A 13,149-nucleotide genomic window follows, 5' to 3' on the forward strand; every position below is an offset into this window, starting at 1 on the left:
TCATACACAGGGCCCTACAGATTCAATGTGTCTCATTAATAGGTGCATTTCCATCCTGTTTATATTTGTTTATAAAATTATTTTTTAACGTTTTATTTGAATTTAAAAATTATAATATTATTCGTAATGATCTAATGCTTTCATTGATACCAAAACTTGATATATTTCCGCTCATAGAGAGTGTACATTAATTTAATAGCAAAAAAAGTGGTAAAAAACTGTCTCATAGATGGGCCCTTTACCTTAGCGTGTATCACCATCGCGATCGTATCGAATGAGTCCTTGGGCCCGAGGATAAAAAAAAAAATACTGGAAGGACATTCCCGATCGTGAATCGTCTAAGGGTATTCGTTGTAATCGATGCAAAAGTGCCGGGTGTCCACACATCATTGGTATATTTTTTTGTTCATTCCTCATCGAAGGCAGTAGTATAAAAAATGATGCATCCACCTCGCAAGAGCAAGAGCGTCCTCGTGTACACGAGACACTCTTTCGAGTATAACAAGCTCGCTCGGTCATTCGTGCACACATGACAATATGTATATATGGGCACTTTACAGCATGTCGCCGTAGGTGCTACTCACGTAAGCGCGTGTGTAGAGTAGGGTGGAGGCCGAGGAGGGAGTGGTCGTCCTCCTGGGCCATCGATTGTACCGTCGCTGTTGCTGCTGCTGCTGCTGCTGCTGGTCTCATGCGTACCGGTGTAACGAGTGGTCGCGCGGGCGTTTGTTGCCCTGTCTGCCCCGCTCGCACATCAGATCTGGACTCGGTGGGCTCGAGTACGTCAGATTGTTGGCACCGAGTCGCGATGGGGGTGCGCTCATCGGTGGTGGGGGTGGCGGGAAGAAGCTCTGCAAGCAGGCCTGTTCATGGCCAAAAGAGACACGGCTTAGTTCTTTTTTCTTTTTTTATTGACAAATTAAATGAGTAAAGCCACAGTTTAACCAGTGGAAGACGAACAATAAAAGAATAATAACTTGTAGCAGACTTTGGCCAAGGGAGGCGGTACAGTGGCAAGGGTTTGAAGGCAGGACATGTTAGATGCTACAAAATAGGTAATTGTTATCAACAGAAATAGTGTTATGGGGTTCGAGTAAGTTCAGAGTAAGAAATCGTAAACAGTAAGTATATGTATATAAAGAAGCAAACAATACAAGAAAAACAGGGATCAAGCATCGGTGAGAATAAAAAGGTTGACAAAGATGAATGTCAATCAAGATTTATCCATTTACTGAAAATGATCGATTCATTTAAATCGTAAACTTACCTTGGCGCTGCCTCTCGAAGACTTTGAGAATATGCTGTCTTGGTCACTGCTCGCACTAGGCACTGGCATTGGTACTGCGTAATCGTAAGTTGCATCTAAACATTTCAAAACATAGAAAAAAAAGAAAGGATAAATTGATGATTTCTCACTTGTGGATTTAACAAAAAAAAAAAAACTACTAACCATAGTGTCACACTCTTATTCTACTTGAACCTTTTCCAAAATAATTATTCATTCTTTCAATACTAGGTAAGTACAATACACATTTTTTACCATAAAACACAAAACCAACACTTTTTTACTTTAAATTATGTGAGAAATAAAAAATTTAAAAACTTGCAATAAAAAAAGCCCCCCACAGATTTCTTTGAAAAAAACGATAAATACTACCATGGCCTCTTCGGAAACGAACATTTCACGTAACGTTCTAAAATATGGTAATTTGGTGCCTAGAGACTTTTTACTTTTGGCAACCTAATTTTTATCCTCGTGGACGGAAATTTATATTATACAAAAAAGTAAAAACAACTGTACTTGCAACAAAAATGACCGTTATAAGCTATGAAAATGATTGTTCAAACAATAAATAATTTCTTTACGACCCAACAGTACCAGATGGCCATGCATATTCTAGAACAGTAATTTTTGTAATTTTCTTCCCTCGGTGCATTCCCAGAAAATATTCCGTACTGCCCGAATGTTCAAACAAAAGCTCAAGACTACCCCCATCGATCACGTGCGAGCCACGAGAAGAGAATAAAGGTTCACAATCGCAAAATACCAACCCGACTGGTTGACGCTGTCGTGAAGGTCCTTGTTGTCGATGACGACGGTGCTGTAGCCGTAGTAGGGCGCGTGCACTGGTTCCCTGTAATTGTTGCTTGGGGCGTGCTCGTGGAAGGGCTCCTGGTAATCGTCGAGTCGCACGTCCCCGAGCAGCCTGTCGTTGAGCTCGCGCGGCAGGGTCGTCAGTTTACCGGCTGCGTACCTGTCGTCCAGATCCTCGACCCTGTACGTCATGAGGGACGGGTCCTTCTCGGACGTACCGTAGGCCGACTCGTTCGCCAGGTGCTGGTGCGCCCCGGCCGGTATGGCCGACTTGGCCCCGAGCGAGCTCGCAAAGTTCTTGCGCTGCCGGTGGTGCGAGACTATCAGGAACATGGCCACCGCCAGCAGGAGGATCACCGCCGTGAGGACCCCGATTATCACGGCCATGTACGTCGCGTCGTCCTGCTTCGCCGTGGACACCGGGATCTGGTGGTGGATCTCGCGCGGGGAGCCACGCTCGCGGGAAAGCGGCGCCTCGGTAGACGGTGCGGACTCGAGGGAGAAGTTGCCGTGGGCCACGTCTGAAATACAGATTTCGGACGTTTTTCCATCAGATAATTGGACTTGTCAGTTGGAAAATAAGCAACGGAAATGCATTTTTTTGGCTGCCCGACTAGTAGTCCTCACGCGATGGCTACAGAGCCATCCAAGTTTAACTTTTACTGTCGAGATGATGCCACATGCAATGTATATTTATGTAGAGGCGCAGCTAAGTGGGTACGCAGAGTTACGTAGAAACAAACGGAGAAGCACTCACCCGAGTCGAAGACGATCTCGCTGATCATGAGCCAACGAGCAGCGAAGCTGAAGCGCAGCTTCACGAACTTGCCGATGCGGTGGTGCAGGTTTATCGATATGGCGCGCGAGTACTCGAATATCTTGTCCTCGGGCGTCTCGTACACTATAGGATCCCCAGTGTAGTACTTCCCACCGATGCTGAAAAGTATGTTCACCTCCGAGAAAACCTGAAAATCAGATAAACACACGCTTTTGCTTGATCTATTGGACTTAGTTTTGCTTGTTTGGTCAATCCATTGTTGCGTCGACAGACACGGGGTTTGAGTCGCGAAGGGTGCATGTAGGCGACACCAAATCATCCCCAAATCACGAGCTGGAACGGGTCGCAATTAGTTATCTGTAAAGCCTCAAAGTCTCTATTTGAGTACACACCCTCCGCACGCGCAGTACTTCCCAGGGAATCCTCTAAAACTACCACTATTTAAATTATAAGACGCGTTAAACATTACGTTGCAGTAAATAAACAATAGAAGCGAATAAAGAGCAATCTCTGTGGGGTTTCCTATATAAACGACGAGCAAAGGCAGCGGAGCATCTTAGCATCCAGGAGGAGAGAGAACGGTGCCATGGCACGGGAGAGGAGGAAACGCTTCATCAGACGAAACAGCAGACTGTGTGGGGCTTAGCTTTCCATTCACAGTGCATGCGGAGACGAGCACTCGAGTGCCAATTCCTCCAAGAGAGGCAGGTAGGTTAAGTGAGGTAAGTACTCTCGTCGTTTCGGTACCTATAAAAGGAAGGGGGAGGGGAGCGAGGAGAGGCGATTTCGAGCTGCTGATTAGCGGACGACTACACAATGGCACTGACAGCAACAGAACAGGCTGTGCCCATATACACCCCTGCCTCCTTGCCGATAATGCTACACAGACAGACACGAAGATAGAGCGCTACATCTCTCGAGATTCTCGTCTCCCGGCTCACGACGTGTTCTCTCTCTCTCTCTCTCGTCTCTCTTTGGTTGGAGGCGTGCTGCAGTAGGACTCGCAGGTAGATATGTACCTATGCGAGGTGTACTGGTAACCACACACATGCTGGCGTGTAATATGCGCGAGGGTGTGTGCGGAGGAGGAAAGGAAACGTAGCGCGATAGTAATGGAATGCTAAATCGCGCCTAGGCGAATCGTCATTGTCACGTACGCGCATAGGGTATGGCTTCGCGTCGACGACCTCTCATCCTCCTCCGGCTACTTCTATTCGCGACTGTTGCAGTGTAACCGTCGCTGATAAAGATGGATGATGCGAGCTATGAATATATGATATGCGTATTTGTATTTACACGCCACCTGACCTTTTTTTTGTTTTTTTTTTTTTTTTTTTTTCTTATATGGAGGGTACAGTAACATTTTGTGGGACTTGAGCCATAAAACAAAATTTAGGTGGTATAAATAAGTATAATAAAATTCGAGTGTCATCGACCGTTTGGTCATCTGTGAGCTAACGATACTTGCTTATCCTAAGCAGGATTAACAATAAAAATGATAAAAACTTGTAATCCAAACCCTGGACTAGGCGAGATTGGACCAAACGTTTCCAATTAAACCTGTTAAGTCCGGAAAGTTTCAATTGGTTTGGCCGGATTTCAGGGCAGTCTGCACAATTCTGGTAAAACAACGTACGGACAAATATTTTACCGAGCCTAGAACTTTTTCATTGATTCCACAGTAATTCCATTTCTCGTAGAATATGTAATAGAGATTGTTGCATAACTATTGGAATCAATCATCAATGTGAGCTTCTCGACAAAAGTACAATGTATGCTTTGCCTGGAGAATCGAGGTGAAAATAAAGGCAAAAGTCCGATCTATCTGAAAAAGTGCTTTGGTAAAAAAAAAAAATGCTCATACTAACCCACCTATTTTCTACACCTCGAGCAACTTTTCCAAGAAACTTACGAGTATACGTTCACCGAGCACTTGTACACGGCAATAGTCGAATAGAAAGCGCTTTTTCTATTCATGCATGCCCCTCGTACATATGGGGCGTCAAGAGCCCTGCACATTTGTTGCAGCGGTAGCTCAATGAGAAAGAAGCTGCATGTGCAACACAAGAGAGGGAGATTACAGAGCCGAGATTACCCGACCCCGCTACGTCTCGTACACGTGCAATGTAAAACACGAGTGCAGCTTCTGCGGCGCAATGCACGTATGGATTTTCGTGTGGCATATTTCGGGAGGAGTTGGCGCGAGCTGAGTGTATATGGTGCCTATCTGTTTCGGCGCTCCTTCAGCCAAGACGACGACGTGTCCTATCCTCGGCTGCGCCCTTACCTCCTATGTCTAAGAGTTTATGCCAACACATCGCCATCTCTGCCCCACAAAAGCGTCATCGTGATGGTCTGGGTGTTGCAGTCTGCATACACGAACGTGGCGTATCTGCAAAGAAGACTTCGACGTTGATGTCTATGCTGGATGACCTGAGCATTTACCCCAGTTGGGGGGACTAGGGCTTCGGAAAGGAGACATACAACAATAAGCCTTCTTCTTCTTCCTCTTCTGCTCTCGGGGCCGTTTGTCCATGTTTCTGCTCATTTTCCATTTGGACACTTATTTTACATGACGTTGCTTTTTTTGCAATAGCGAATGGACTGGAGTGTTTTTAACCATCGGTTCCAAAAGTCTGGAAAAAGGGAGATCTGTAGGCGTGAAAAAAAAGACAGGACAATCAAAATATACCATTCCAGGAGATTCTTTCGTTTGTCGTAAAAACAGACGGCACGAAAACTCCTCGTTCCAGCAGTGTATATAGGTATATCGACAAGTACACTGGGTAATTCCTCGCTGAATTTTTCAGGCGCCAGCTCACGAGATGGTTATGCATACATATACACCCCAGCCATGTCGCTTGGCTCCCGCTCCTCTATCATTTGCGAGCCTACCTCCATTTATCCCGTTCCATCCGTCTCTTTTTCCTCCTCGCTGCTCCTCCGTTGTGTGTGTATACCTGCGCGCTCGCGACGCTGTACAATTGTCGAGCCGGGTAATGAGGCGCTCCATTCAAATAAATCTTGATACCTGGAGGTGAGGGCAAACACCCGGTGCCTCTCCTACCTTATGCTTCTTGTTTCTTCGTGTCGAGTGTTTTCCTAGGCATCGCAAAACCCGAGAGCCAGAAATAACGCTGTTACCCCGTCTGGGAGGAATTTTCGCGTTTTTTCCTCTCCCCCCCCCCTTTGCGCCGATGTATCTTCCTCCCGGGCAATTTTCCTTCCTTCGGTGGATATATTTGAAAACGAACCGCACGGCCTTGAATTTCCATGCATAATGTACACGCGCTACCGGGGCGCGCCTCGAGGGTACGGATTAAAGGACCGTGGTATATACGGTTGGGTCCAGACACATCCTTAGGGGGGGTAAGGAACTTTGCCTCGCGCTCGTTTCGCGTTGCTTTCGCTGACGGGAAAAGCCCCAGCTTTTCGGATTTTCCGATTTCTCGGGGTGTCTGATGGTCGCGAATGTTGATTAACTCGAGCCTAAAGAGCTTGCATATCTTTTCCTTACAACAACAAATGGTATTTCACAAGATCTATACGCGTATCAAAGCGGCTCCTAGTCAATAAAAAACAGCAAAATTGAATAATATCCCTCTTCGAGCACCAGATTTTCTCGTTTATGGAAATAGGTAATATTGCGAGACATAATATGCTGGTTGTAACAGCTTATCGGCTATATAATATGTACAACGCAAATGTAGGTGGATTCTATGTCTCTCGAGCGGCCGAGCATTACTGCGACTGTCGTTAATTATACACGCTAGGTATTCGCTCTAGAGTACAGTTATTATCTTACTCGACGACGAAACATGTAGGAACTGCGCGTGATTACGAGGGCACTTAATTACGTCCTCTATCGCATTGTTGAGTTGGAGCCATACATCACTAGCTATAGCTATTTCGAATACTGTTAATCTAAAGAATTCGAGTGTATCGTACTTGTTACCGGAACGATGGTGGAGTGCAATACTCGTCAAAAGTATGGATATAACTGTTGAACTTTTTTACATAAAGGGGTTTATCGTGATAATTTATACCCCTTAGATATTCTCCTTTAAACTGTGATGCATTCATTTTTTTTTTTTTTTACTACAAACAACACATATCAATGGTCAATTTACACGTTTTGTACGAAAAGATTCGTATTAAAAGATTTTTTGGGCATTAACTAATTAAAAAGGCTTAATATATTACAATGTAGAGCTTTGACGTTCAATGTGTACTTGATAATGTTTAATTGAACCGTAAGCTACAAAAAGCATGAAATGCATCGGTTAATTGAATGCATATCTGACGGGGGCGTAGCCTCTTGCACGATTCACCGATCAAACCCCATTGTCTGTTTGATTGTACGAGTGGGCCTATATCGTACGTATAGGTGTGTACAAGTGGGGCAAAAAGAAGCCGATGTCAATACAACAAAGTACATGTTGTACTTGAAATCGAGAGCAAGGAGAAAAGAGCTGGACTGTATGAGTACTCACCTGGACATGATTGGTGAACTGATTGGCGCAGTAAATGTTGACGGCCGAGAACTCGCGCACGTGATCGAACTCGAAGGTTATCTCGAGCGGCTGTCCGTGCCTCGTGTCGTTCCTCCAGCCCACCCAGTTCTTCTTGATGTTATCCGGACCGGTGACTCCGTCGGTCAATTGGCCGAGTCCCCGCCTGAGCCCGTCGCTCCAGTAACCGTCGTACGCGGCGTCGAAGAAATCCGAGCCTCCACGCTTCTCCCCCTGGGGCATCGAGTACGACACTATGCCGTCGTTCCACGGACACCCGTACAACTCGACCCTCATGCACACCGTACGCGTGTGGTAGCTGTACGGCAGGAAGCGCACCCGGCTCGCCCAGATCGCCGGCTCGAGCGTGTGCTTCGACTCCAGGTAGGTGTTTGTGTTGCCGGTTATCAGCTGCAAAAGAAATCGTATGGTTCATTATTGCCCCCTTGGGATATACATTTGTGACTCATTGCCTCTCTCTTTTATACATACATCGGTACGTTTTACGCGCAATCCAGGGCCAGTGGACTCTTTCTCCTACGCCAATCGAAAAAAAATCGGTTTTTTGTGCGCGATCTCACCCCGAGTGATTTATTATTAATTAGACCAAGTATTATTGTACGGCTTTCAGGGGTACGTGAATAACGAGGGGATTTTCACTTGTTGCCGAGTAAGTACCCGAATTTCTAAGGGATATCCATAACTCTCGTGCACGTCCATCTATACAATATTCCTTATCTTCGATTGTAATGAAATGTAATTCATGCACAGAAAAATTATCTTTTTGGGGACGACCCTGCTGAATAATCCGTCCTGCTTGTTCGTACACACGCTGATAAATCGATAAATAAATATACTTCAACGAGACATAACCGCGACTATACGTAATATCAAGGCAGGTGTACCTTATAAGCTGTCACCAGCGAGTCGCCGGTGAAGAAAAAAAAAAAAAAAAAAAACCGGTACTCACTGGCCTGCTTAGTATTGAGCTACGACAATGCTCCCTCTGCCCCACCATATATACACGCGGCCTGATGATTATAGCACACATGCCTGTATGTGTATAGCCTGTAATGTACTTGGTGTTGCTGTTATTGTTCGATGATTTATAGAGAGGATGTATGTGATGTATACATGTGAGCTGGTGGTTACATGGATTTTAAAGCCACATTTTTGTTCCCCGACGCGTGTGTCGTGCTTTCCGTGCGGGTATCATAAATATTCGCGGGGCAATGATTGGCGTGCGATGTTTGGTATATTTGAACGTATGTATACGTATCCGCCGGGAAGGAGAGAACTCGACCGGCTCAGGCAGGTGTCAATTGAGCCATTTTTCCAAAAAGAACTGCCGATCGTATACGATCCGTCGCGCACTCGTGATTGAGTATACGTGCACGGGGCCTCGGAGGTTTTATTTGACGCGTAGGATTTAAAGTGCTTTAAATTGGATTACGAGCGAGAGCTGCTTCATAGAGACGAATTGTCAATTGAGAAATTGTCTTGGCAGTGGTTGTTTGGATTTTTTTTTTTTTTTTTTTCTTTTTTTTCTACGGGCGGTCCTTGAACCGATGTAAATGAGAGTCGAGCGGGGCGTCGGGTCGTGGGAGTGAGGGGGAGTATTTTCACGTTGACGCATGAGTACATAAAGAAAAGCGTTGTGCTGGGTATAACCAGGGGGGCACGGGGGGATTTGGGTCTCTTGACGAGTTTTGAGGCACTCGAGACCGCGGGATCTTGAAAGCCGAGCAAGCGATTATCGGCGTCGTGAGATTTTAAAATGTCGCTACGAGGGATTATATAGTTTCAGTTGGACTCGTAAATTGTGTCATGACTCTAGTTGAAAAAAAAAAAAAAAAAAAAAAAGGAAAATCACAGTTTTTAGACATAAACATCGAATTGAAAAGAAAAGGGCTGTTTTGGAAGTAACTCTTAATCATTTTCACATGAAATTCCTACATTGTCTTTTATTTTCCTTTGTAAAAAAAAAAAAAAAAAAAAAAAAAACAACAAAATTAGTAATCATTATTGCAGAACCAAATGACTTAAGACTTTGGGTAAAAATATGAAACGACCGCAATGTTTCATTATGTAATCTCCGTACACTCCTGTAACCACACCACTGGCAGTGCAAAAAAAAAAGGTCATCTCCCCACTACGTGCTCAAACATCCTCGGTGGAACTTAACGTGGCAGCGTTTGCACCTGTCCCGAGGATCACGCGAGAGAATGTAAGCAAAGAAAAGGTAGCACACACATACACTCTCTCTCTCTCTTTTACCCGTGGTCACGACTATATACATGCAACCGCGGCATGTGAGAACGAGCGTGGCACACGGTGCACCGAGAGACTCCCGAGCCTCATAAGTGGGAAATAAGAAGGGCCTTTGTTCCAGGACGACAGAAAGAGAGGCTCGTCGTTGTTACACGGCGAGAACAAGAGCTACGGGGGAGTCGGTGCCACCGCTCGACATATACCCACGCGACTCTTGCTCCGCATGATTATACCCTCTTGTGTTCCTCTCGCCTCTTGTGAGCTTATATCATGCACGCGCGTGGGTATATATATCCTTCGGTGGCTTCATTGGCTCTCGATCATTGTGTGCTCGCGACGACATTCGAGGAGGCCGCTTCTTTCTCCAGACGGTCCCTTTGGATCCTCATCACCGGTACACTCGAGGATCTCTCGGCGATTGTAAAGGCACGCTTATCGGGGGATTTTCGAAAAAGCCCCCGGCAACAGGACCAAAAGAGGAAAAACTCCACGGCTCGGGTGCTCAGTGTTCGCGAAACCACTCCCGTCGAAGAGGCTCGAGCAAAAGTGGCCGGCACAAGCAGAGAGGAGGGAAAAAAGCCCGCGGCGTAGGGGGAGAGAGAAGAGGCGGAAGCTAGCGAGCCGAGAAAAATGCGCCGTCATCAGGCAAAGTGCTCCTTCCGCGTCGTCGTATATGCAAAAGAATGGGCTCGGGAGACGAGCACGACGGCGGACCCACTTTATTATCTATTTTCCGTCCTTACGAGTAATGTACGACTGGCGGAACTACTTGTAGTGTATACCTCCCTCTATCATTAAATTCGAAGGCAGAGAGAGAGAGGGGCTGCAATAATAGGATGGACAGGGGGTTTGAGCATCAGGTGGAAGAGGCTACATTATACGGTATGGTCGAGGGCGTTGCGCTTTGCTATGCGCGCGGTACGAGTAGGTGCTCCTCTCTGGAGTACGCAAGTAAAGGGCGTGGGTGCATGTAGGTGCGCAAGAGGGAGATACTGGGGGGAGGGGAGGAGTGCATCATCATGAAGACTTGAGCATATAGCACTTGGTCACCGGGTCGAAGTCAACGAGAGGGACGATGGGCTGACGAGCTGTGCGCGCGGGAAACGCTGTGCGTTTTATCCATTATGGAGCGTTGCTGGCAAAAGAGGAAAGCAGGAGGATGTACACGCGAGGTCGTTCACTGGGAAAGTTGGGCAGCGCGTCGACGGTGACGATAGTACCTATACGCGTTTTTTTTTCCTTATGCAGTAGTATTAATATGGTATGGATCAAGAATCAAGAGTAACTAATGGGCGAAAAAGTTTGCACAATTGATGCCCTGGCCTTGGCAGGTAATGAAAAATTGAAAGATCACACCGAGGGCAGTCAGGAAGCGCCAGGGAATAGTTTTCTCCTCGAAAAGCGAGAAAACTCGATAATGATGCGCCGCAGTGTAGGACAAAAGCCATGTATAGCCGGAACGACAGGCATCAGCCGACGCGTACGATCGGCGCTCTCTCGCTTATGTTTTGCCCTCCGTAAGTGAAAAATTGCCCAGCGAGGCGCAGCTTCACCGGGACACAAGAATCTTTGGAGGCGCTGTTATTTACGGAGCCTCATTAATATTCCGTCACCGAATGCGCGCGCGTTTGTGTGTGGGTGATTTCGGGTGTTACGCGTGTATAATACACATCTGTCTCCGAGCACGGTGCACATGAATTATTGATAACAGCTCCTGTGTTCGAGTTGCTGCTGCCAAAAAAATATATACACAGTCACGTGGGCATAAAACAAAAAAAAAACATATCCAGCGTACAAGTTTGGAAACGGTCTAAACATCGATTTTTATGACTCGCAGGTTTGCCGCGATGAATGCTGATACGTTGGACATTATTACTGTTACTATTATATTCATATGAGTCACGCGCCCAATCGATCATGTGCCATAAAAATTTCAGCGCTCACCTTTGGTTCGACACATTTTTTTTTTTTTCTCATCCAAGTCGAAATACATCGAGTGTTGCCCGTTTCCTCCAAGTTCTATCAAGCAATCACGAAAATTTATTTCCAATTGAACATCTTGAATGTCAAGAGCTTTTGGCTCACTGTGGAGCCTCTGTACGTGTCAAGATAATAACTACGTGTCTGCAATGAGTGCAGAGAACAGGAGGGACCCACCACACCACTTTCTTCCATTAACTTGATCCTTGACTCGTACTCCGCCGTCATTGCTCGAGTACCGATGTTGTAATTACAATAAAGTCAGTATGCGCTTTGTTCGATGATGTAAAAGAGCACGTGAGATAATAATAAAAACTATGTGGGTGATTATCATCAGAACTTTGCTTGATCGATCGATCGTATTGATAATCTATCATTTGCGTCATTTTTCTCGATAAAAGTAGAAAAGACTCCGGTGCGATTGTATTGCGATTACCCATACTCGTTAAAGTTTCAACACGCTGATTCTGCAAAGCAACCAATCAACGTCTATCAAACATATTGCCAACGTCAACGTCAAATACATTGTCTCGAATCATTACCTTATTGTCATTACCAAAGTCGATAACAGAAAACTTTGTCATATTCTGATTTCGAGAAAAAAAAATAATGTGGGATCAGTCTTGGCTCCCGTTTATTGAACTCGAAAATGTTGATTGCAAAAACGATTCCAAGATATTGTGGATTAATAAAAGCGAGCGTGCAGCTATGCACTTGGAGCATCATTTTTTGAACGTATCCGCAATTAAATGAAACCTCACTGGCGTAGAGAATCGTCGTACACCACCCACGTATGTACATAATACTTTATGGCTACTATTGTAATTTGTTTGTAGTGAGTTATGGGACTGCGACGTACATTGGCGTGAAAATTCGCTCCCTCCCCTTCCAATGTAATGCCACAGTTTCGCGTATAAACGCTCGCTTTTTTCTATTATTATTATTATTTCACGCATTATCATGATTGTTAGGCAACATAGAGAGCCAACTTTCGAATCGAGGCTGTAAATATCGCTGTGGCCATTGGCCGTACCTGCGCGCACCAGTAAGAAAACGCAATCTGTATGTAAATAGACGTCGCGGTCGAGTGCAACGAATAACATTCAATAAAAGCCTCGTTGGCGATGTAACGAGTTGTGCCCGGACGCAAATGCAAATATTCAATTTAACCGTGGCTGCCGTTGGATTTTGAAACGCGGGACTCTACTTTTTTTTTTCCCCCCAAACGACGTTCAATTGATTGCGCGCGTTTCGTTTAACGGGGAACCGTTTCTCTCCCACTTGCTGATATGTATATTAATCAAACTCGGAAATTAATCCGTACGCTGCTTTTCGCCATAGACACGCGTGACTTTGCTCCTAGAGGACAAAAAAGAGCAATAGCTCGTTGGAAAAATTCACGATCCAAAGTAAAGCCCCCCCATTTATCTCCGCGACTTACGAACCATTAAAGCCTTTTACCTTGGTCGTATATATATGTGGACAAAAGTAGCCGAGTCTCATCTTCGATTATT

The 13,149-nt window shown here is 45.5% G+C and overlaps 1 protein-coding gene across 1 annotated transcript in view; it reads right to left on the reverse strand.

Moving 5' to 3' along the window:
* Nucleotides 1-265: 265 nt before the first annotated feature.
* Nucleotides 266-13,149, reverse strand: part of LOC106635902 (discoidin domain-containing receptor tyrosine kinase B) — a 155,339-nt gene continuing 142,455 nt past the window's right edge. The window contains exons 5-9 of the mRNA XM_014348099.2: nucleotides 7,367-7,795; nucleotides 2,853-3,060; nucleotides 2,053-2,616; nucleotides 1,268-1,362; nucleotides 266-863 (exon numbers count right to left, since the gene is read on the reverse strand). Coding sequence (XP_014203585.1) covers nucleotides 690-863; nucleotides 1,268-1,362; nucleotides 2,053-2,616; nucleotides 2,853-3,060; nucleotides 7,367-7,795 — 1,470 coding nt within the window. The 3' untranslated portion in view covers nucleotides 266-689. The remainder of the gene's footprint in view (nucleotides 864-1,267; nucleotides 1,363-2,052; nucleotides 2,617-2,852; nucleotides 3,061-7,366; nucleotides 7,796-13,149) is intronic.

Source organism: Copidosoma floridanum, unplaced genomic scaffold (assembly GCF_036245765.1).
Source record: "Copidosoma floridanum isolate Cflo_tuat_1 unplaced genomic scaffold, Cflo_Japanese_pri ptg000014l, whole genome shotgun sequence".
Classification (NCBI taxonomy): domain Eukaryota; kingdom Metazoa; phylum Arthropoda; class Insecta; order Hymenoptera; family Encyrtidae; genus Copidosoma; species Copidosoma floridanum.